The sequence below is a fragment of the Lepidochelys kempii genome, chromosome 7 (assembly GCF_965140285.1).
Source record: "Lepidochelys kempii isolate rLepKem1 chromosome 7, rLepKem1.hap1, whole genome shotgun sequence".
Classification (NCBI taxonomy): Eukaryota; Metazoa; Chordata; order Testudines; family Cheloniidae; genus Lepidochelys; species Lepidochelys kempii.
Window position 1 is genome coordinate 81,078,030 of NC_136386.1, and position 24,111 is coordinate 81,102,140.

A 24,111-nucleotide genomic window follows, 5' to 3' on the forward strand; every position below is an offset into this window, starting at 1 on the left:
CCAGTAAAAAGCTCTAAGTCAGGATGGACCTTCCTTCCCAATAGCAAGGATGCCAGCAGGAATAATTTTGGGGGGATGGGTGTATGGAGAAGTTTACTCTGAGGTACCCTGGGAATTTGAGTGACCAACTATCTATTCTAGCTATAGAATCCTCGAATATCAGGGTTGGAAGGGACCTCAAGAGGTCATCTAATCCAACCCCCTGCTCAAAGCAGGACCAATCCCCAATTTTTGCCCCGATCCCTAAATGGCCCCCTCAAGGATTGAACTCACAACCCTGGGTTTAGCAGGCCAATGCTCAAACCACTGAGCTATCCCTCCCCTTTAACTTCTCAATATCAAATATCAGCTTTTGAAACAGATGCTCCCCCTTAACAATCATCTTCCTGAGAATTAGTGGAGAAGCTCATAACAGAAAGATGTATAACACTGAAGCATAGCTACTTATGTTTCAGACACTTTGGACTGGATAGTGGCGTCAGCTGTTTCACTGAGAGAATATATTTGTCACAAGTCATTGAGCCTTTTGTCTGAGATTCGGGCCCATGAGAATGGGTTTTTTAGCCTTAAGATGAATGAGACCTGGAGAGAATGAAGGATACCATTACTTGGTCTCTGGGACTGCTTAATCTAGATCAAAAGAAGGAATGCCTCCATGTCTTTTTCCTTCTTACACAAAAAAGACTTTACCTTACACATCCTTAAGTTTCCAACCGCAGTTCCAGAGAGCTGTTGTTGGCATCAACAGAAGGAGTCAGAGCAATGTAAAACTCTTCAGGCAGAGAGCAGCTAAATGCTCTGTCGTCATCTTTATCAGCAGTTCATCAGATCTGAAGTTTTCTGTGAGAGCCCAGAGCAAGTTTCAACTTCATCCTCCTCCTCTGTCCCCTTTGGGGAGCACTTGGTTAATTTCCCTTTGGCTTGGGATACTAGAGACCATTTAGTCTGGATTTGTGATCCAACCTCACTCCATACCATCTTCCAGCCCTCATGCCATCTCACTTCTCTGGGATCCCTCTTGTGAGAATCTGTTCAGAGCAGAAGTGGATTCCTTGTGTAAAGACTGGAATTGCAGAGAGAGCGCCTCAATACAAAGGGGAAAAAAATCTATTTTTGGTTTTTCAGAGATGGCTTTTGTCCTATTGTGGACCTCCAGAAACCAGCCAGCTTAATCAGAAAATTCAAGTTCCACATACTGACACCAGCTTCCATTATTTCTGCCTCTCACCCAAAGTACTAGTTCATGGTTCTCTACTTAAAAGATGTCTTTTTTTCATAGAGCTTTCAGATTGGCTCTCAAAGTTTTTGGCTTAAAAGTCTGCAGGTGCTGCCTGGAGATCTCTTCACACTTTTATGCAGCACTAGTCTCTTGATCTGCCATTGAGATCTAATGCTTGCTATGGGAGGGCAGTTCTGAGTCTGTTTAATGAGAACACCTCAGCCCTCCTTCCTAGGAGTTGTACTGCATGCAAGACTACAAATGGGAACCTGCAGCGGCCATCTCAAAGAGAGATTATTCAGCAGTAAGTAGTTTTTTTTAGAGTGTTGTCTCTGTATATTCACACTCCTCACCCTCCTTCCCCTCTTTTCCTAAATTCAAGTCTTAGCACTCTGTAGTTTAGCAGAAAGAACTGAGGCAGTTAAGGGTGCATCAACTTTCTATAAAGTCCATTCCAAACATTCAGAGCTGTGAGAGAGGATGCACAAGTATCCAGAAGGCTCCCAAAGCTCAATGGCTGCAATGGAGTGGACATTACACAAGTGTAGATATGGAGACAACACTCTCAAAGAACTAGTTTCCAGTGAGCTTCATTTTTCTGTCCTGTGCAGGAGTTGAAAATTTATTAAGGGAGTCTACCCTGGTGTCAAAATGCAAAGTTTATCATTCCTGTACTATTATGCAGGATGTGGTTAACTGGCTATCTGCTAGAGTTCAGTGGTGCTATATGCATGTAATTTGTAAAAACTTCAGGATGAAAGGTTATATAAACGTAAAACTATTACAGTACACACTTTGATTGGGAAGGCTACTTTATACTGGGACATCTTCCAGGAATTGGCAGTTAATAACTCTTGTTTAGTCAGAACAATATTAGAATAAATTCTGCTTGATGGTAATGTATTTAGCTAGTACTGGGTAGTAGTAGACTAAGCCCATGTTTGATAAGTGTGAAATTAAGTTCTGGACTTCAGTAAAGAAGTCGCTAAATAAAGGTTATATTTTCTTGGGTACTTCCTACCCAACCAGTACTGCCCTGTCACTCACATGCTACTGTGTGTGCAGAGCAGCAGAGTTTGGGATGCACAAGAGGTCTGCATAGAGCAGAAAAACAGACTGAGTAGACTGCATAACTTACTGAAGCTACTTTTAATACCTTTCACAATATACATTTTGACAATGAAGAACTGTTCAAACTTGAGATTCTCGTTAAAAAGTTGGATCCATGATTATTAATGAAATAATTTAAAATGCAGAAAGAAAAGGAGTACTTGTGGCACCTTAGAGACTAACAAATTTATTTGAGCATAAGCTTTCGTGAGCTGCAGCTCATTTCATTGGATGCATTCAGTAGAAATGCATCCCCCACTCCTGCTGGTAATAGCTCATCTTACCTGATCACTCTCCTTACAGTGTGTATGGTAACACCCATTGTTTCATGTTCTCTGTGTATATAAATCTCCCCACTGTATTTTCCACTGAATGCATCCAATGAAGTGAGCTGTAGCTCACGAAAGCTTATGCTCAAATAAATTTGTAAGTCTCTAAGGTGCCACAAGTCCTCCTTTTCTTTTTGCGGATACAGACTAACACGGCTGCTGCTCTGAAACCTTTAAAATGCAGGTTGTTCCAAGATGTCCCAGGTGTCCACCTGATGAACCACTTGCCATCATGAAGCCAGAAATAGTGTTCTTTGGAGAAAACTTACCTGAGCAGTTCCATAGGGCCATGAAGTATGACAAAGATGAAGTTGATCTCCTTATTGTTATTGGGTCTTCACTGAAAGTAAGACCAGTAGCACTGATTCCAAGTAAGTGGCTATTGCTAATAATTTCGGGGAATAACAAAGAAAGCATTCTGATGCAAAAGTTTCTGGTGAAGACAAATTTAAAAATGTAAGATAATGCACACCATCTAGCTTCTGTTCCACACAATCCCAACAAATGTTTGAGATCTTCCTTGGTTTTGGTTCAGTGTGGAAGCTGGACTGATTATCTTGTTTTTTCTAATTCAAGCATATAATTAAGGAAAGTTTCCTATACAAATCTGATAAGAGAGACAAAACAAATCTAAATTTTTTTTTAAACAAGTGACGAGGAATGTATCAAAGCAACAAAAATCTAAAATATTAAATTTCTTCACAAAAATACTTCACGGGTGGTTTGTCTGACTTCATTATACGTTTTAGTTCTCCATCTCTGCTTTTCACAGATTTTCCTCTCCCCTTGCACTTGGATAATAAAAAAAAATTTATAATCTCTCAGATGTTTGATAGGGAGTGCTGGCTTGACAAAAAAAAAAAGACTATTTTGTCAAGGTCTGCTTTAAATGTAATCTTTATTTTCAAGCCTTTGTTTTTAAGCACTGTGCAAAACTAGGCAATGTGTATGGTGGTTGTTTAGAAGTTTTAGTATCCTTGAGTTCCCCAGAACTGGTGTGTAAAACTGTTTGTGCTAGTGTAGACTGGACAAAACTAGCCCCATCACTGTTTCAGAAAGTACTGAAAATCATTGTCAGCAATGGTTTATTTGCCTGGTGTACACTGGGTTTACCAATACTGTCTGTTCGTTTGTACAAATTTGTGAAGAGATATTAACGCCTTATCAAGTTAAAAAATGTCAGTTTGGAACAATTGCTGGTCAGTTGTTCATTGTTATAGTGTCTGCTGTTGTTTTATCTGTGGGCCTTCTTTCCTCCATAGGTAAGTTGTCATTTAGGCTGAATGGGGAGCATGAAATTATGACCATAGAGTAAAGCTTTGCCTCACAGATCATTTCTCTCCTTACTTCATCCTTGGATAAAGTTGGATGTCTTTAGTCAGCTATCTGAAGAACCAAAGATGGGTCAGCAAGTTTTTTGTTCCAAATATGAAAAGGCAGGCAGGTTAAGCAATCCTTTGCATGCAATGTGGTTTGCAGTCTCAGAACGTTTCTGTTGCTCTAGTTAAAGGGATATCATTAACTGAAAGTCACAATTCTTTCTGAAAATTTTTGCATTGTTTCAAGTAATTCATAAATTATTGTAACTTTTCGAAGAGATTAGAGAAGTCTCTTTTCTATTTGTTTACTTGGATCATTTGACAGTAACTTTTTTCACTGTAATCAGTTTCTTCTGTTTGCATAGGTTTTTTACATAGTAACAGAGTAGAGGAACACTTGTTTAAAAAATAAAAGGAAATTACTATAAAGCCACAAAATTGTTGGTAGACTAACGGCAGGTATAACACCTGAAATTACTGTTTTTTAATTGACTAGATTTTAAGTTAATTGTTTACTTCTCAAACTTCTTTGTTTTAGTCTCTCATTAGTGGGCATATAGAGAGAACTTGGAGAACTCCAACTAACAAACTTTTGTTTTATCAGTAATGTTAGTGCATTCTATCTGCTGTTAAAGAATTTTACCTTTACCAGAAATATAAGTATTTTTAAAGTTTTGTGGTGACTGATCTTTTCTGTGTGTAGGTTCCATCCCCCATGAAGTGCCTCAGATCTTAATTAATAGGGAACCTTTGCCTCATCTACACTTTGATGTGGAACTTCTTGGAGACTGTGATGTCATTATTAATGAATTATGTCAAAGGCTAGGTGGTGAATATACAAAACTTTGCTATAACTCAGTAAAACTTTCAGAAATAACAGAAAAACCTTCACGAATGCACAAGGAACTTGAAATGCATTCAGCTGAGTTACCACCTACCCCTTTAAAAATTTCTGAAGACTCTAGTTCACCAAACAGAATTACACCACCAGATCCTTTAGTGGTACCTTCAGTTGGATGCTCTCAGAGTAAGGCAGAAAATTCTGATCCTGCCTCAGAATCTAAAGGGAATTGCATGGAGGATAAATTGCAAGAAGCACAAGCATGCTCAGAAAACTCTGAAAGTATTACTGGCCAGTTAATCAACTCAGAACATATGAAGGATAATAGATCTAACAAGGAGGAAAATAAAGAGAAAAATGAAATAACTTCATCTGTTGAAACATTGAGGAAATGTTTGGCAAACAAATTTGCAAAAGAACAAATTAGCAAGCGGCTTGATGGTAAGTGTAAACTCACAATCAACCATCTTGATTTTCATATGTAGGATATGAGACCTTAAGTATTTTAAAGCAGTAAAATGTTCTTAATTTGTTTGAGGCAGTAGAGAACGTTGTTTCAGGAGACACTTCAGTAATATATGAAGTAAAGTCTATTTTAGAGAAGCAAGCAGGAAGTAGTCTATGTGCAGTGACAATGAAAAATGCACGATTTGACTAGAGCCATGGGAAGAATCTAAAGAGAAACTGAAGAATCCTCTCTCTTTTTCCTACATGAAATAAACAACTAAGTTATTAAAGCGTACTGTGGGGGGAAAAGCAAGATTCAGGGAGTTGGAGATTATCAAAAGCCAAAGCTTTTAATTGCTCTGCCAAAGTTACTTTTGGTGAAGCATTAATTTGTTAATCTTTTCACACACTAAATTATAAAAACATTGAACAGAAGTTTTATTTACATTTCAGTATAATGGCTATATTGCAGTATTTTGGGTGAAAAAAGCATCATATTGAGTGGGAAGCAAATCTCGTAAGTGACGTTTAATTTCTCAAACTGTCACCGTAATTACACGCAGTAATAGTGATGCTGTGAGATATTAATACCAGCACTTCATCCTACTCATTTTTAGTTGTAATAGTTTGAAGAAACTTTGGAGTTTCTGCAAATCTCTATGGTAATTCTGTTGCATAGCCCGTTGAATGTTCTGGTGACATGAAATACATAGAAATTACCATTTCACTGTTACAAAATGAATTGGCATTGACAAGCTTTTAGATGGTCAATTCTCCGCAGCAAAGACTGTGTCTTTATCTCTATTTGTACAGCACCCAGTATAATGTCCAGATTTGTGCTATTGTAATATTTAATAGTGCATAAGAGTCTAGGAAAACATTTCTAGAGCTGGGAAAGACAAGTGCTTGCTGTAAGAAAGTAATGAAAAGAGCTGGGCTATAAACACACTGCCATTCTTTTGTTGTGAAATTTTCTTTTGTTTTTAAACTATGCAGTATAGTATGCATACATGATGTTTTACCTCCATTAAAACCAACACTTCTTATTTTAAAGAGTTTAGAATCTAATCATTGCTTCTCAGAGTGAAGAAAAGGTACTCCAGTGAATCGATATGGAAGTGGTGGTCAGTATACCAAAGCAAGAGAACTGATGAAATTAACACACTCTACCAGAATATGAAACTTCAGTTGGATTAAAACAGATTAGATAGAAAGCTGGCAAACAAGATGTCTGAAACATAAAGTACACATCATTTAAGAAATTTCCTAAATATGCCCATCTTCTCTGAATGAAGAGAAGAGATTTAGGGGATAGTCATGAATAATTTGTAAGAAAGCATATGGTGCTGCTTCAATAAAAGTGAACAAAATGCATTGGTGCACTAAAAGGAATAGACTTCAAGAACAGAGGCATTGAAATGAAAGCGTAGTAAGTTTAGAATGTAACATTAAATATATAAATATTTTTCATTATCTGTAGAATTCATTACTGCAAGTGTGTGAGATTGTTGGGTTGTTTTTTTTTTTTTTTTTTTTTTTAAAAGAACTGGGTAATCATGAATATTAATGTTGAAAGCCTTGAAAACCAATACTGTTATGGATAACTCAGCCTCATGCTTTAGGGCTGAAATTGATCACAAGTGGAAATCAGGAAAGCATTATCCCTTTCTTGTACAGTAATGCATAATTTGTATTTAACAAGTATATGTTATGGGAAGACTGAGGAAAGGAATGCCTTGCTTTCCTATGCTGTATCTGGTATTTGTCACTACTAGATGCAGGATACTGGACTATAATGGTCTTATAACTTGTTCCTGTTAGATTTCTGCATAATATTGCACATTTGGAAATAGGTTTTGTGGTTAGAAAGATTGTACTGCATCAAAATTTATTTTTACTTAACAATTAAGCAGATTACTCTTAATTGATTAAATGTATTTCCAGGTACTCAATACTTATTTTTACCACCAAATCGCTACATTTTCCATGGGGCTGAGGTATACTCAGACTCTGAAGACGATGTCCTATCAACTAGTTCTTGTGGGAGTAGTAGTGATAGTGGTTCTTGTCATAGTCCAAGCTTAGATGTAGAAGATGAAAGTGAGATTGAAGAATTCTATAATGGCATGGAGGAGGAGGATGCTCCAGAGAGAGAAGAGGAGACTGGATTTGGGGAAGATGGAGTGGTTCAAGATGCAGTTGGTGAACCAGCTTATATAAATGAAGCTGCAGGAATTGATCGTCCATCAAACAAATTGTAAAGTAATCATTGACTGGTTACAGGAACTTTTCCACCAGCTTTAGCATGTTGAAATGAATGTTTACTTCTGAACTTAAAGCAAGGAAACCATAAGGATGTAATGTTCATAAACAACTAAAACAGATTTTCATGCAGTTTTTTAAAACTTTTTTCAATAAAATTTTGTAACTGCATTCAACACTAATTGTTTTATTTTAAAAAAGGTACTAAGAGTATCTTTAAGTAATTGTCACTATGTTCACTTTTATTAAGTTTATTTGTGTGATCAGGCATCTGTGTGTGTATATGTACATGCACACATACAGTATTTTTGCTTAATGAATATCATATATTATTTTTAAGCAGTTTTGAAAAAGCCATTGGAATGTTAAACTAATAAAAAGGGAACAGCTAATCTAGACCAAAGAATGGTATTTTTATGCCTCATGGCTTATAACAGTTTGGTTTATTTATAACCTCTTTGTGCTTCTGCTAATTCTTTCATTCTTTTATAATCTGTCATTAAACACTGGCATTTTTCAAGACTTTCTGTGGCAGCTACTTTTTGCTTTGTTACTTTGAATATTTGAGACCGTGTCAGTAGATAGTTAAAAATAAAACAAGACAGAGAGCACTTGAAAATGTTTTTGCCTTGCTGAGACTTATATAAAGTGCTCTGAAGAGCATCATGCTTAATTAGCATTTTTGAAGGATGACTGATATTTCCTGTGGACATGAAGCGTTGTCTATATTGGCTCATAAAACTATAACAAGACAATAAGAAATGCTATGAAAATATTTTCTATTTAAAGAAACAAATTGGATTCTCTAACTGCAGAAGTTTTTCAAGTTCTTGTATAAAAGGTCTATCAGTGTAGTACAGCTTGCATAAATCCTTTCTGATAAACTGCCAAGCTGTTAAAATGCAAACTATTATGAATTTGTAAATCTTACTTCTAGGAGAATGTAAGGAGGGGAAGATCTTTTCCCAAATATCTGAGTGCTTATCATTTGAACTAGTTTCTCCCTTTTCTGTTACACAAAAAGTTGGCAATTAGCTGCTTACACTTCTAAAGTAGTTGGTAAAATGCAGTGTAACCATAACTCAACTAGAAAGCGTGCCTCTTTGAGGTTCTGTCTCCTGTCTGGAGAATGATACCTTATTACCTACTAGTTCAGTGTTTTTGTACTAGAAAGCAAATCAGCTACTGAAATTGGCTCCTACAGTGTATCTTCAAATGCTAGGTTGCCTTAAAACTGGATGTCATACTTTTTTCAACTGTAGATTTGTTTCCATGCTTTTAGAATTAAATATTTTGCAAAATTGCACAGTATAGTAGCAAGTGAAGCATTTGTTTTCTATAAACCACTTTCTTGCAACACTGACCCAAAAGAACTCTACAGCTGTAGATTATTCATACTTTGCTTTAATATTTATTACATTTTGGAATATGTATAGTAGCTGTTCTTTAAACATAAAATCAGTTAAGTAATTCAGAGACTTTCAGATGTATTAAGAATGGCCTTCCGTGTTCATCTAAAAAATGTTGGCATGTTGTCTCATGGTCCAAATTTTATGTCAGATTTTATTTGGCTACATTAAAGAATGCAGTATGTTTAATTTTCACTTGCATGTCACAATGTATTAGTTTGTGTTATAGGAGATATTTTAAATTGAAAGATTTTGTTTTAAATTATTTTTACAGTGAGGATTGTTTTCTGCTCTTTTATATTGTATATAGTGTCTTTTATGTAATCTACTGGCATATGTTTTGTAGAAGACTGTTTAAAATGACTGGTTCTCTTCCTGCAACTTTTGAAATACAAACCAGTGTTTTATACTCGTACACTCTCTGTTCTAAAGTCTATTAAAATTGTCATTTGACTTTGTCCCTGTTAAGAATTTGTGTACAGAGCTTTAACGTATCTTATAAAAGTTCTAAATTTGTCAACTGATGTCATATGAAATATTTACAAGTGCAGGCTGTGAAACATATTTATTGTGGCTCTTTTTCTCCCTTACAGTTTATTTCAGTGAATGTGAAAAGATAGCTAAGTGCTGGTGCAAGAGCTTCTCTGTGTAGAAGAGATACAGTCGTGACAAAGAATTTTTTTCCCCTTACCCCTTGAGTGGCCCCTTGGAAAAGAACGCAGGAGTGGAGATTGAATAGCCTACTGTCAATTTCCATGAAATCTTTAACCTCTTAAACAGTAAAGACAGCTGTTACTGTTGTACCAATAAAATAAAAACCAGCAGGATCTTATTAAAGGGAAAAAGGCAAAATACCACATTTATTGTGAATACAGAAAGAATCATAGTAAGCAGTTAGTTATAGTTATAACATTCCATTCAATCTCATATTTATTCACACATTCATTCATACAAACACACACACACACACAGGTTCTGCAAGGTTGTTATCATAGTTACCAGCCTTAGAGTTGCTTATGCCAAGCCACTGGCCAGGTGGCCTGGACATGAGGAGGGAGCAGGGCCTTGTCAGATGCTCATCTGATGCTCCTGGAAGTTGGTTTGCAGAATCAGACCCCAAAGTTCTCACTTTTTAGAGTCTATTTTTATAGGAATTTCTTCCTATGCCAGTCTATGGGAATTGCTTCATCATGCTGTTGCTGAATCAATCAGCAGATAACATCTTGGAGCCGTCAGGAATGTGCTATCTTGTTCTTTGGTTCTCCCATTCTTGAGGCTGTTGGGTGGATTCCAGTCTGTCCTCCGGGGGGTCCTCTGGTTATTTCCACTTGATGCCTTCTTCAGCCGATGGACACTGGATTCTTAGGCTGGCACCTCCCTGATCATTCAGTTATTATCCACACCAAGCATCCATCCACATACATCCTCTATCTCTATTTTAATCACAATTGTTAATACAACAAAAGGGCGGGGAGTCTCTGGGTGCTGTTTCTGTTGTTAGAGTATTGTTTTGAGTCTCTCTCTCTGTGAATTGCTTTGAGAACAGACTGTCTTAGAAGGTACTAACACTGTTAGCAGCTTGCAAGTTTCACACATAGAGGGAGAGAAACAGTACCAAAACCAAGAGACCTTAATTAGTAATACCCTGGAATTTGAACTATGGGGAATCAAACTCATTTGTGATTTTAATACAGAACTTCTTTAATACGATCCAACATAATCTGTGGTAGCTTTTTGTCAGAACCATCCTCCCTGTGCCTTATTTCACATACAGCAAGCTATGAAAACGTTTAGTTGAAGGTGGGCATCAATAAATGAACACACCTACATTAGCAGACATCTGTTTTGGTCACTACATTCAGCACAGTACCCAAGACCAGCTTTTTGCAAAGTAACTGCTCTACAGGTATGTAACTGTGTAGACTAGCAATCTAGCCAATTAGAAGTTAGCAATAACTCACCCCAGATTTATGGTATTGGGTGGTTAGTTTTTTAAGTTAGGGAATGGTAAGATCCAGTGTTTTACTCTTCCTTTAAAGGGCTTTTTTACTTCTGTATACCCCAAGGCAGGTGTTAACATACTGGATGAAGTGTAACTGCATGTAACCTCTTACTATTTTGTCCAAGTCCTTGTGTGGGACTTGCTATCCTGAGACCAAATAAAAGAAGACAGTGGTAAGAAGATCAAATACAGAGGCACATTGTTCTTCAAAAGTACTGTAAAGTCAGAGCATTTAAACTGACAAGCCTGAAGCAACTGTAACTGGCTAAGGGCTTCTATCTGAATTCAGAGCCTTTCATTTCACGACTAGCATTCCACTCTACCTTCATGACGATTGTCTACACTAGCAAATTACAGTGTATTACCAGAACACAGCCCTGTTTACTCTTATTTGAAGTGAACAGTCTTTGTGTTATTCTTGAACTAAGGCTTGCACTTTCTGGAGGGTGGGAAAAGCATAAGCAGCAGTTGGAAAATTAGGATGCTGAATAAGCGTCATTGGTTTATGCTGAATGCTCTTGTGATCTCAGGTGGAAATTGGCAGATGGGGAATTTGAACTCCTTGATTCCTCCATCCTATGAAATATAGTCTGAAAATTGATGCCAAGTGCATGTATATATTATATTGGTAAATAACAGCTTGTGGGGGGAGTGGAGGGAAGGGAATGTTCTTCCCTGAGCCATCCTATTCTATCTGTGAACTTAATTATGGCATCCTGAAATTATACAACCACCATTTATTGCAAACCAGATTAAATTAATAACATTAATCTGGAAGTGTAGCAATAAAAGCATAAGAAGGCACTGAGATTTTTACACATCAATCATACAATTATGAAAGTGCTTTACAGATGAGAGTGAGAACTAATAATAGATATGGGGGAAAATTAAGTTAGAGCTGTCATATCTGTTTTTATCTCTGACTCAGTAGCAAATGCTGCTTCTGCTCCTTAATGGCTCTGTTCCAGCAATATTTTGGCAGAAGCTGAGTCTCAAAACAAATCCTACCCTCTCCCTCCATTTTGCACACTACTTTTCTATAGCATGTGACTACATTATTAAACATTTTTATCAATGGAATTAAGTTCACATATTTTAGCTAGAGTTACAGGACAAATTTCCAGGAAAAAAATATTGATTCTCATAGTTCTTCATGTTTGCCGAGTGATCAGCATTCTAATGACTCTAATGTCCAGAAATCCAAAAGATATTGCTGATTGTCATTTTCTGTTCTCTACCATTTTAAGATTTAAAAGTCACTCTTTGAAGAGCTAACTATTTTCCAAATCCACTTTAAGGACCTTCCTTATCTTTTCACAACATGCAAATGAAAAACAGAGTACTTATCTATACATTTGTAACTTTTAGCAACAATTTAAACTCTTAAATTTAACTCAGCCATTACCCATTGTCTGTCTATTAGGAGTTTATATGAACCCTATAACAACTTAGATTGGGTCCTTAATGTGTATATCCAGGCAAATTAAAACAGAGTTTCTGATCTCCAGCTTCTTCTATATGCATGTCAGTTACTTTAACCTTTGGGCTGTTAATGTGACCTAACTCAGCCTGACATCTCTATCAACCTATTTCCCTCTTCTTTTTTATTTTTAAGATCTTTGTGCAGTTTTTCTTGCCCAATGCCTTGACTTCCCCTACTCTAACCCTCACCTTTATATCCATTCCACTGAAACAGCCCTCACTAAGTGCTTGTCTACACAACACCCAACTTTTTGCTGTACATCAGATAACATGCCACACGGAAGCCTCAGCACTAGGGCTGGTGTGTCCTCTGTAAGTACATGTGGTGTGCTATGGACTGACGGCATGGCATTCTTAGAGGATATCCCATGGGCCTTTGGTGCTGAGTGTGCATTATGGGATGCATAGTAGATGCCAGGCTAGTTCAAATTTTTAAAAATGCCATGATTCAGCTGTCTTCATCCTTTACTTCCTTTATGGTTGGGCTAGTGCCATTTTTGAATTGTTGTTGGCCAGCATGGACCCAACTGCTCCATGACATTGCTGTCAACCTCAAATATATAGAGGCTGCTTGGCATGTATTTCAGCACGTAAAGCCAGATGAGTTTGACTTTGGACTTCACCATCTGCACAAGTGAGCAGATGATATGGTGGCAGCAGCAGCTCCTTTAGTATCAGGAGGGTCTTCAGTAGCAGTGGAATTGGGATGTGGATGAGGAAGAAGATGATCCCAAGCAATTCATAGCAGAGGACCAGTTCCTGAAGCATCTTCACAGCATGCAGTGCCATATCTGGGTTTGGAAAACCAGCATGGATTGGTGGGAAAAGATCATTCTGTAGAGTTGGGATGACTACCTGCGATGAGCTGAACTAACCCGGGAGCTGCAGAAGCAGTATACTGACATGCGGTGCCCCATACTCAAGAACAAGCTGATTGCAACTGTCATCCAGAAGCTATCCACTCCTGAATGCAGTTGATCTGTATGAACCAATTTGGTGTGGTGAAATCAGCTTTGGGACCATTGTCATGCAGGTGTGTGATGCCATGGAAAAGGTACTGTTGCACTGGGTTAGAACATAAGAATGACCATACTGGGCCAGACCACTGGTCCATCTAGCCAAGTATCATGTCTTCTGACAGTGGCAAATGCCAGTTGCTTAAGAGGGAATGAACAGAAGAGGCAACCATCGAGTGATCCATCCCATCATGCACTCCCAGCTTCTGGCAATCAGAGGCTAGGGACACCCAGCTCATGGGGTTACAAACCTAACCATCTTGATGAATAGCCATTGATTCTTCCATGAACTTATCTAGTTCATTTTTGAACCCTCTTATAGTTTTGGCCTTCACAACATAGCCTGGCAATGAGTTCCACAAGTTGACTGTGCACTGTGTGAAGATGTACTTCCTTTTGTTTGTTTTAAATCTACTGCCTATTAATTGGGTGACTTCTGGTTCTTATGTTATGTGAAGGGGTAAGTAACGCTTCCTTATTCACTTTCTCCACACCAGTCACAATTTTAAAGTTACAAAGTTTGGTAATGCTCAGGAGGTTATTGATGGCTTTGCACATAGGGGATTCCCAAACTGTATCGAAGCAATTGATGGGACCCATGCATACTATTTACCCCTCCCCCCACCATTAGGGCTTAGAATTCATAAACAAGCAGGCATATTTCTCCATGGTGCTCCAAAGGCTTGGTTAAATTCTGGGTGGTCAGGAAGGTTCCACAATGCTAGGATCTTTCAGAACTCAGCTCTATTTAAATTAACAGAGAAAGGACTGTTTATTCCTGGAAACACTATGGACGTTGATGGTGTGGTCATTGCTCTTTGGGGACTCAGCTTACCCTCTGCTTCCCTGACTAATGAACTATTCACAGGCCTCTTGTACAGAAGGAAGGACCAGTTTGACTACAACCTCAGTAGTTGCAGGATGACCGTGAACAGTGCATTTGGTTATTTGAAAGGTAGACGGCACTCTGGAACAGGTTGGACACAGCAGAAAAAAACATGCCAAAGATTATACCAGCATGTTGTATTTTCCACAGTGTTTGTAAGAGTAAGGAGGAAAGCAGTGGGTGTGAGCTAAAGTGCAAAGATTTGCTCAGCAGTTTGAACAGCCAGCAAGGCATCCAATACAAAATGCAAACAGCTGGGGCAATATTGTCAGTGGTGCCTGTTCTTATTTTGAGTTTCAGGCCTGAAATTGTGCAGTTGGACATCTAGCTGTTAACCCCTGGAGGGAGGTGGAAGTATTTTGTGTAGTTCAGTGTTGTTTATGGTGGGTGGAAGTACAATGTTGTGGCAATTCCTATTGTACCTTGTGTCTTTGCCAACATGTTTGTAAAACCTTATGAATTAGTGCAAATATTATTTTAGGTGTAAAATTAACTGACTCCTTATGAATGAATTTTAATTTTTTTTAATTATTAACCAAGCTATTATGTTACAAACAGATGAAATGCAAAGTAATGCATATTGGAAAACACAATCCCAACTATACATATAAAATGATGGGATCTAAATTATCTGTTAGCACTCAAGAAAGAGATCTTGGAGTCATGGATAGTTCTCTGAAAAATCCGCTCAATGTAAAAGGGCAGTCAAAAAAGCAAACAGAATGTTGGGAAATATTAAGAAAGGGATAGATAATAAGACAGAAAAAAGACAGTTACCTTTTCCATAACTGGTGTTCTTCGAGATGTGTTGCTCATGTCTGGAGGGTCATGTGGGAGTCTTTCAGGCCATGCAATTTTATGTCCGTCTGTTCCACAAAAAGAGACTTGCCATCAAATGGGAGGTCCTGCAAGGAACTCTGTGCCTCACTGGACAGCCCAGACAGCAGGAGCCACAACGCCCTTCTCATGGACACCATGGAGGCTGCCTTCTGTGGCACCGGCAGAGCAGGCTGTCTGGCCTGACCCATCGATGGATGACTGTGAAGGGAGGCCAGGCTGACATACGACCTGCTGCTGTCCCCAGACCGGGAGAAGTGGCGGCACCAGGAGCAGTGCCCACCACAAGAGTGTGATCCTGACGTGGAGGAATGATACCGCCTATAGTAGCTGCTCTGCGATTGGCTCCAGCGGGCGGATCCATGACAGGAGGCAATGGCGATTGACACCCAGGGCTGTGGGAGCAGTGCCATGGCGGGGTCCTGGAGCGAGACGACGAACAGGAATGGCGTCAACGTTTGTGTCGCGACTGGCTACTATAGCCCCTCTGAGACGAGGACCTTCAGTGTCATCTGCCTCAGTCCCGTCGGTGTCCGCTCCTCGAGGTGGAGCAGTGCCTGAAGTCTCTGTCAGTCGGAACCCAGCCAGACAACCTGGTGGGGGTCGACAGCGACCTGCATGGACTACACATGGGATGGTTGCTGAGCGGCGAACAGCATTGGGAATATTCCCACGACCGATACCAAGTCGAGGTGAATGCAGAGATCCCAGCGGCAGCTTGCCTCTGGACTGTGGGGCCAACATTAGCAGTGCTGGAACCGGCATGCACATAACTTCCTGGGCCACTTGCAGGGCCTCTGGCATGCAGGGCATCTGGACATCCAGGGAAGCCTGCTCCAAATGGGCCGGGCTACTCTACTCGACCTGAGTCAGAGGCCTAGAGGCCGATGGGGACCGAGGACTGCCCAACGTGGGTCTAGCCTCTCCATCAGTCTTGCTCTGGTGCTGCAGTGGAGAAGGCCTCCTCTTAGCCTTCTTGGCATGCCCCACGGATGGGGAGCGATGCCAACTGGTAGATGGCACTGGGGGGTCACTGCACACCAACATCGTGGTACCCGGTGCCAATTTGGAGCAGTGTGCTGAGTTGGGGTCAACGCCGACTCCATCAGGATGGCCTGGAGCCTAATGTCTCTCTCTCTCTCAGTCCGAGGCTTGAACGATTTGCAAATCTTGCAGCAATCGCTGAGATGGGTTTCACCCAAACAGTGTAAACAGTCCACGTGGACGAATTACTGGCATCGGTCGCCTACAAGTGTCGCTTGACTTAAAACCCGGGGCGCGGGTCATGTCCCAGCCCAGGCGCACTAACTAATCTAAACTAAAACTAATCAAACTATTAACTACAGGTACCATACTCTGAACGAACAAGAGTTCTGGGGAAGAGCTGCAGCAAAGCTGGAGTAGATCAACTTGGAAGCACTTTCACTGGCGGCAAGAAGGAACTGAAGTTGGGGGGAGCGCGCAGTGCCCCTTATACCGTGCCATGGAGGCGCCACTCCAGGGGTTGCTAGGGGCGCTCCCCTACTGGTACTGTTATGGGAAAAACTTCTGACATCGGTGCATGTGGTGAGCACGCATGCCTATTGTGGAATACACATGAGCAATCACTTGAAGAATATCATCATATTGCCTCTATATAAATCCATGGTATGCCCACATCTTGAATACTGCATGCAGATCTGGTCGCCCCATCTCAAAAAAGATATACTGGAATTGGAAAATGTTCAGAAAAGGGCAAAAATTATTAGAGGGTGTGGAATGGCTTCTCTATGAGGAGCAATTAATAAGACTAGGACTTTTCAGCTTGGAAAAAAGACAACTAAGGGGGGATATTATAGAGGTCTATAAAATCATGACTGCTGCAAAGAGAGTAAATAAGTGTTACTTACTTCTCATAACACAAACACTAGGAGGTCACCAAATGAAATGAATAGGCAGCAGGCTTAAAACAAACAAAAGGACACATTTTTTTACACAATGCATAGTCAACCCGTGGAACGCCTTGCCAGGGGATGTTGTGAAGGCCAAGACTATAACAGGGTTCAAAAAGGAACTAGATAAATTCATAGAGGATAGGTCCATCAATGGCTATTATAGATTTCATAGATATTAAGGTCAGAAGGGACCATTATGATCATCTAGTCTGACCTCCTGCACAACGCAGGCCACAGAATCTCACCCACCCACTCCTGCGAAAAACTTCTCACCTATGTCTGAGCTATTGAAGTCCTGAAATCGTGGTTTAAAGACTTCAAGGAGCAGAGAATCCTCCAGCAAGTGACCCGTGCCCCATGCTACAGAGGAAGGCGAAAAACCTCCAGGGACTCTTCCAATCTGCCCTGGAGGAAAATTCCTTCCAGACCCCAAATATGGCGATCAGCTAAACCCTGAGCACATAGGCAAGATTCACCAGCCAGATACCCAGGAAAGAATTCTCTGTAGTAACTCAGATCCCACCCCATCTAACATCCCATCACAGGCCATTGAGCCTATTTACCATGAATATTTAAAGATCAATTAATTGTCAAAATCATGTTATCCCATCATACCATCTCCTCCATAAAATTATCGAGTTTAATCTTAAAGCCAGATAGGTCTTTTGCCCCCACTGCTTCCCTTGGAAGGCTATTCCAAAACTTCACTCCTGATGATTAGAAACCTTCGTCTAATTTCAGGTCTGAACTTCCCAATGACCAGTTTATATCCATTTGTTCTTATGTCCACATTGGTACTGAGCTTAAATAATTCCTCTCCCTCTCCGGTATTTATCCCTCTGATATATTTATAGAGAGCAATCATATCTCCCCTCAACCTTCTTTTAGTTAGGCTAAACAAGCCAAGCTCCTTGAGTCTCCTTTCATAAGACAGGTTTTCCATTCCTCATATCATCCTAGTAGCCCTTCTCTGTACCTGTTCGTTTGAATTCATCCTTCTTAAACATGGGAGACCAGAACTGCTCACAGTATACCAGGTGAGGTCTCACCAGAGCCTTGTATAATGGTACTAAAACCTCCTTATCTCTACTGGAAATACCTCGCCTGATGCATACGAAGACCACATTAGCTTTCCAGAGATGGTGTCCCTAGCCTGTTTGCCAGAAGCTGGGAATGGGCAAGAGAGGATGGATCACTTGATGATTACCTGTTCTGTTCATTCCCTCTGGGACAGCTGGCATTGGCCACTGTCGGAAGACAGGATACTGGGCTAGACGGACATTTGGTCTGACCCAGTATGGCCATTCTTATGTTCTTCCACTGAAATGATATACTAAAAAAGAACCAATCTTGTCTAATTACAAAGAACACTTTCATCAAACCAGCAGTGAAAAAACAACAACAACAAAATGTAACAGTGCCGTGCAGGGCACAATGCAAGTGAGGTGTTGGGCTTAAAGTCACAGGCAAGTATACATCTTGGCTTTTTCTCTTCTGTTTTGTGGAACTTCGGACATGGAGTGCCATGTCAAAGTTACCAGAATGGTAGAGGGATCAAAAGACTGCTGGGGTCCCAAGTGCCATAGTTCTTGGTGTCCTAGGCTGGGGTCTAGGAAGGGAATGTCCTCTGGGAGCAGTGGTGCAAGAATGGGGTGGGGGGTGTTTGTTTACAGTAGTCTGTGCTGCATAACATGGCTGGATGCTGGTCTGCAGTACTGCATTGCTGGTAACAAGCACTGCAACAGGGCCTTTTGGCTTTGCATTGCCTCTGCATCTTGTGTCTTTCTCCATTCTGCCTTTGGCCATGGCAACGTTTTCTTTAGCACCTGCCATGCTGTCCTTTGCCACTGCAATGATCTCCCTGGAAAGCTCCTTATCAGTTTCCCTCCCTGTCTTCAGTTATTGCTTCCACCTCTCCACTTTTTCTTCTTCTTTTTTTTTTTTTTTGGACTCTGTAACGATGTCTGCAAACATTTTATCACAAGTTTTCCCATTTTCTCCCCCTCAGCCTTACTCCTCAGTATCTGGCCAGTGCAGTGCCATAGCTGTGGGGTTATTATTATTTATTTTTAAAGGCAAGTAGTTGTTATTTGTTTATATTCTAAGAAGGCTGTAATAGCATTCTTTTTTCATGCATTTCTGGCTTTTCCATTCTGAGATTCCTCCCAGACTTGGGGGAATCTCAGAGACAGTAAGTGATGTGTGCACTGGGATTTTTGTCTATGCCGTACATGCTGTGTGGTTTTGCCATTGTGACTTGGAGGCTGGGGTGGGAATTATCTTCATCATCTGGATTTGCATTACCTTGGAGCTGCTTATATGGTATAGGAGGGGTTATCAGGTGAATCTGGGGGTGAGCTTAACAGTACTCTACATCCCCTGTAGGCTGTTCTGACTCTGGATGATGATACATTGAGGTGGGTGACTAGCAGTCTGTGACTGGCCTTATTCAAAAAAAACATTCCAGCAAGATACACTGTGAAATGATTCACCAAGATGGTTGGTTCCCCCTCCCCCGCAAAGTGGAAGGGAGTCATGAACTATACTGGAGGGAAAGGCTGTGTGGCTTTTCCTCATAATCTCCTAACAAAAACGAAGCAATTTCTTAGCCTTAAATTTTGCTTTCTCTCCCCCGCAGACATGTTGAAAGTGCAGAGAAAAATAGATAGGGTCCTGCGATGATTACTTGAAGCATTCACTGATACCAGTCTGTAACGATGCATGTTCCAGGGCATTTACAGAAGAGCTGTACTCTTTGTGGCTTTACAGGCATGCAATGTCCATGTCTACCTCATGTAAAATGAGAACACCAATCAAACTTCTTTTCCTGTTATCACTTTCTGCATAAACGTTACATTTCACACAAAATAATGTTTTCCTTATTTGAATCTCTTATGGGAGCGGGTGAGGAAAAGACTGCCATTGTGTCATGCTGGCCGCCATATTGAGGTGGTGAACACATTTTATTTTTGGTTGTGTATGGTTTTGGTGCAAGTTTTTTTGGGGGGGCAAGAGGCAAAACCAGGGACAACAGCTGAGGGAAGGGGGAAAAAATAGATACATGGACATGTCCCTTTCTCAGCATGGGCCTGAGAACAGTTGGTAGTTGGGGCTTTAGCATAAGACGAGACCATCTGTCCAGCCAGAGCAGCCATCACTTTGGAAAGGGGTACCACTGTGGGAGGAAGAGAGGTGGGAGAATGGACAGCGTGGGCCGAGGGACGGACATGGACATTCATCTGCAATGGCTGCAGCCATGGGGCACCCGGAACAGAAGCTAGCATGATAGTATAGCATTATAATAATAATTAATTGTAACCCTTCTGCCAGGCCAAGTTGATAGCAGCAAGGGCCGGGTTCAGTACACAGGGGTTCCCTCTCATCAAAGCAAATGCAAAACTGGCTCAAGCCCCCACCCAGTGACCTGGGAAAATCTTACACACCCCCTGGGCGCCTCAAAGAGGCAATACTTCCCCTCTCGCAAGCACAGTCTCGGTGTAGCAGAGAATCTTTAATAACATGAGGTGAATGACATCAGCATTAAATTGGGGAAACACCACAACTAGTGTTCTTTAACCAAACCATGAGCAAAGACCCACCCCAGCAAATTGGGCCACATCCTTTCCCTCGGGTTCTTGAGTCCCAGAACCCAAACATCTCTTGAGTCCAGCAATCCACAAATCACCCAAAGTTCAAAAAGTCCAGACCCAGAGTTCAAAAGTTCATCTGCAGAGTGTTGCTCCCCAGTCTGGCTAAAACGTGCCTGTGTGTGGTGGGAAAGAGGTAAGGGGCACCTTACGTGTTCTGAAGCTGACTGCCCCACAGGGCTCTGCTCCGCTGTCTCACGACCGGCTCCGCTCTGCACAGCTCGCCGTCTCACGAACACTTCACTCCGCCGTCTCACGAACGGCTCTGCTCAGCTGGCCGTCTCATGAACACTCCGCTGTCTCACGAACAGCTCCGCTCCGCACAGCTCGCCGTCTCACAAACACTCCACCAGCCTATCCATGAACAGCACCACTGCACACTAGTTCTTCCGGCTCCCCACTACTTGACACAGTGTTCAGTGATTTCAGCTCTCAGTGATTTCAGCTCATAGTAGTGGGAGCCTTAGTGCTGGTGCACCATAAGGCCAAAGTGAATTCAGCACAGTACCTGTAGCAAGATTCTTAATAGACCCAAAATTAGCTCTGACATTCCACAGTGGAGAGAGACAGAGGTACAATTGGTGTTTCAGGCCCTCACAAAGGGGCCCACACTACCAGGTACAAATACCTGTCTCAAGCCTCTCTCAATTCACAGGATTTTGGAACCCATGTCCCTTGCCTAGCGAGTGCTACTTAGTTGATGGTGAGTCCCTCCATCATAACAAAAGGCCAAGTACAGTTCCAAGCACAGTTCCCATAATCAGGGTAATAACAATTTATTCTTCCCCCCCAATAACAGAGACACTGGGGATCCCACAACAGCCAAAGTGACCATTTGGGCAGTTATGGCCTCATGCTAGGCGGGGTGTGTGTGCCTATGCAAATGAGATCAGCCCCTGAAGTTCTTTTCCACAACTTGCCACACCTCACCACCAGATGTCAGGGTGGAGCTCATCCTGACTCTGCTTACATAATAATAAAACTTAATAGTAAAATAATTTTAAAAATTAAAATGTACGTGTCAAGGTTCCCTCCATAGGATCAGCCTCCTCCATCCTGTTTTGGGTTGCTGCCTGGGAATCAAAGTTAGTTGCTGCAGGGCAGGAATCAGTCTTCAGCCTGGCTGGCAGCAGGGTCCTGAGTCCCAACAGATCAGACTTTCCAGAGAGATCTCTTCACTGGCCTCCTTATGCTCATGAGTCTTGCTGGTCATCCTTGGGGAGGAGGGGTGTGTGGAGTGAGATTGCAGGCAGCAGCTTCCACACTCTGCCTGGGGTAGGTGGTCCAGTAGTTTGATAAAATCCTGTCCAGTTCCTCTAAAAATTGGCAGGTTACCTGTCCCCTGCTAGATGTTTTCCTCCTGTCCCTCATTTTAACATAGGTGTTCCTGAGTGGTTTGCTTTTTATCCAGCACCATTTGGTGTATCAGTCATGGACCATAGCAGACATCAGCCTATCAATAACTACAAAATGGTCTTTACTGTAGTGGCTGGCCACAAAAGATTCCTGCCCCAACAACTCCCCAGAAGGCAGTGAGACCCAGGGTCTCGGTGAGACTTCAAGCTGCTGCTCAAAGCACATTATAAGGCTTCTGAAGTATTGCAGGTATTGTGATTAAACAGGAATCCAGGACCAAATAGACAAAATCTGACTATACACCAGCGTATAAATGGGGGAGAGGACAGCCAGGGATAATTTGGCCCCAGAGCAGGAGAGGAGGCACAGGTAAACAGACAAGTCAGTAACGGTCACCCGCAAAGCAGTGTAGGACAGCCAGTGGAAGACTGCCAAAGTAGTTCTTAGCAACATTGTGTGCCCGCAAACAACAGAGTCACTTTGAAACAAAAGTTTGCACTTGAAACGAGACTCCAGAGTTTGCGATAAATGCAGAGTTAGTACACTACAGTGAGTTACGCTGTGTATATGAAAGCATTTTCAAAGTGGATTAATGTGAAAAGTTGCAATTAAAGCAATCTTGTAGACAAGTCCTAAGTCACCCTAACCTCTTCCTTTCAGAGTGTAAGGGTATATTCTCCATCATTCTCAATCTTTCATCTACTGTTGACATCAGCTACCTACTTCTTGAGTCTAGCACTGGGCAAAATGTTTTTGTTGAAAAACTCTTTGTAAAAAAAAAAAATTGGCTTTAAAATCCAAATGGAAATTTTTTAAATTTTAAAATTCTCCAAGTTTGTGGATGAAATACCAGAAAATCAAAAAAGGTTTGTTAAAAAATGTTGGCTTTCCTGTTTCAAAAAATCTGAAAGAGTTAGTGAAAAATTTTCAAATACTGGATATTTTTGGGGAAGAGGATTCAATTTTCTACTGAAAAACTGGAATAAATTGTGCAAAATTTTTGGCCAGCTCATCTTGACACGACTTGGACTGCTAGATCTCTGTCCTTTCCTGAGTCATCATCTGTCTTGCTATGTGATCCCTCAGCATTATATTCATTATTTCCTCCCCTATTTTGGTACTCCCCAGGGCTTTTCCCTTGTTGGCCTCTTTCCCACTTATCATATTATCTGCTTCTCTAACCTTCAAGTACCTTTATATGAATACTCTTCTCCTCTGACCTCTCCCATTTAGTCCATGTGCACAGTTTCTTATCTCTCTCTGATAGCTCCTCCTAAATATGGTGCCATTTTCTTTCCCAATAAACACAGCAAAAACAACCCAGCATTTCTTTCCTCTCCCCTCCCCCCACCCAGCTTCCACCATTGCTACCCTGTGGAGGAGCTGCATCAATGCTAGCCCAAAGTTGAAGAACGGCTAAAAATTCTCACAATTGTCAGTGACTATTTCTTTTAAAAAAAATTTCTTTACAGCTATACATGTTATTGGTAATAAACACTAATGAGAGTTCTACTTCTGTTGGCATCTTCTCTTTGAAATTAACTGTAATCCCAAAAGTTTATATTTTGGTAGTTGTAATGTTCTGTTAAAAACTCATCTCTGAATCCATAAGGACATTATCCTCAAATGGAGCTTCTTACATACAGCAAATCAGATAAAATATTTTTTGCCAAAGTTACCATATTAGCCAATGGCTACCTCATGAAGGAAGAGACATCAAGGACAGGAACGGCATCCACAACATTTACTAAATTTAACAAATGGAAATCAATGATATCTAGCATCAGAACAAAACAGAATTTTCAACTCCAAGATAGCTGTATGTTAACACTGAAACTATGAGAGCTGGAGATCTACCAAAACATCAGACAGAAAACCAGAAACCTTCATAAATAAGTGCCTACAAAAGATTCTAGGCATTGGTTGGAAAACCTTCATCACCAACAAAGAGAGCCAAGAAATAATCAACCAGCAGCTCATTGCCAGAATCAGAAGGAAGCCCTGGGGCATGTATT

The 24,111-nt window shown here is 40.8% G+C and overlaps 2 protein-coding genes across 5 annotated transcripts in view; one reads left to right on the plus strand and one right to left on the minus strand.

Moving 5' to 3' along the window:
* SIRT1 (sirtuin 1) overlaps positions 1-10,060 on the plus strand; it is a 28,256-nt gene extending 18,196 nt beyond the window's left edge. The window contains exons 7-9 of one of the 4 annotated variants that reach the window (XM_073353451.2): positions 2,843-3,029; positions 4,681-5,259; positions 9,530-10,060. In XM_073353451.2, the coding sequence (XP_073209552.1) occupies positions 2,843-3,029; positions 4,681-5,259; positions 9,530-9,588 (825 nt within the window). In that variant the 3' untranslated portion in view covers positions 9,589-10,060. The other 3 variants (XM_073353452.2, XM_073353450.1, XM_073353453.1) reach the window with 3 other exon arrangements.
* HERC4 (HECT and RLD domain containing E3 ubiquitin protein ligase 4) overlaps positions 1-24,111 on the minus strand; it is a 121,866-nt gene that overhangs the window by 12,654 nt on the left and 85,101 nt on the right. The window lies entirely within an intron of this gene.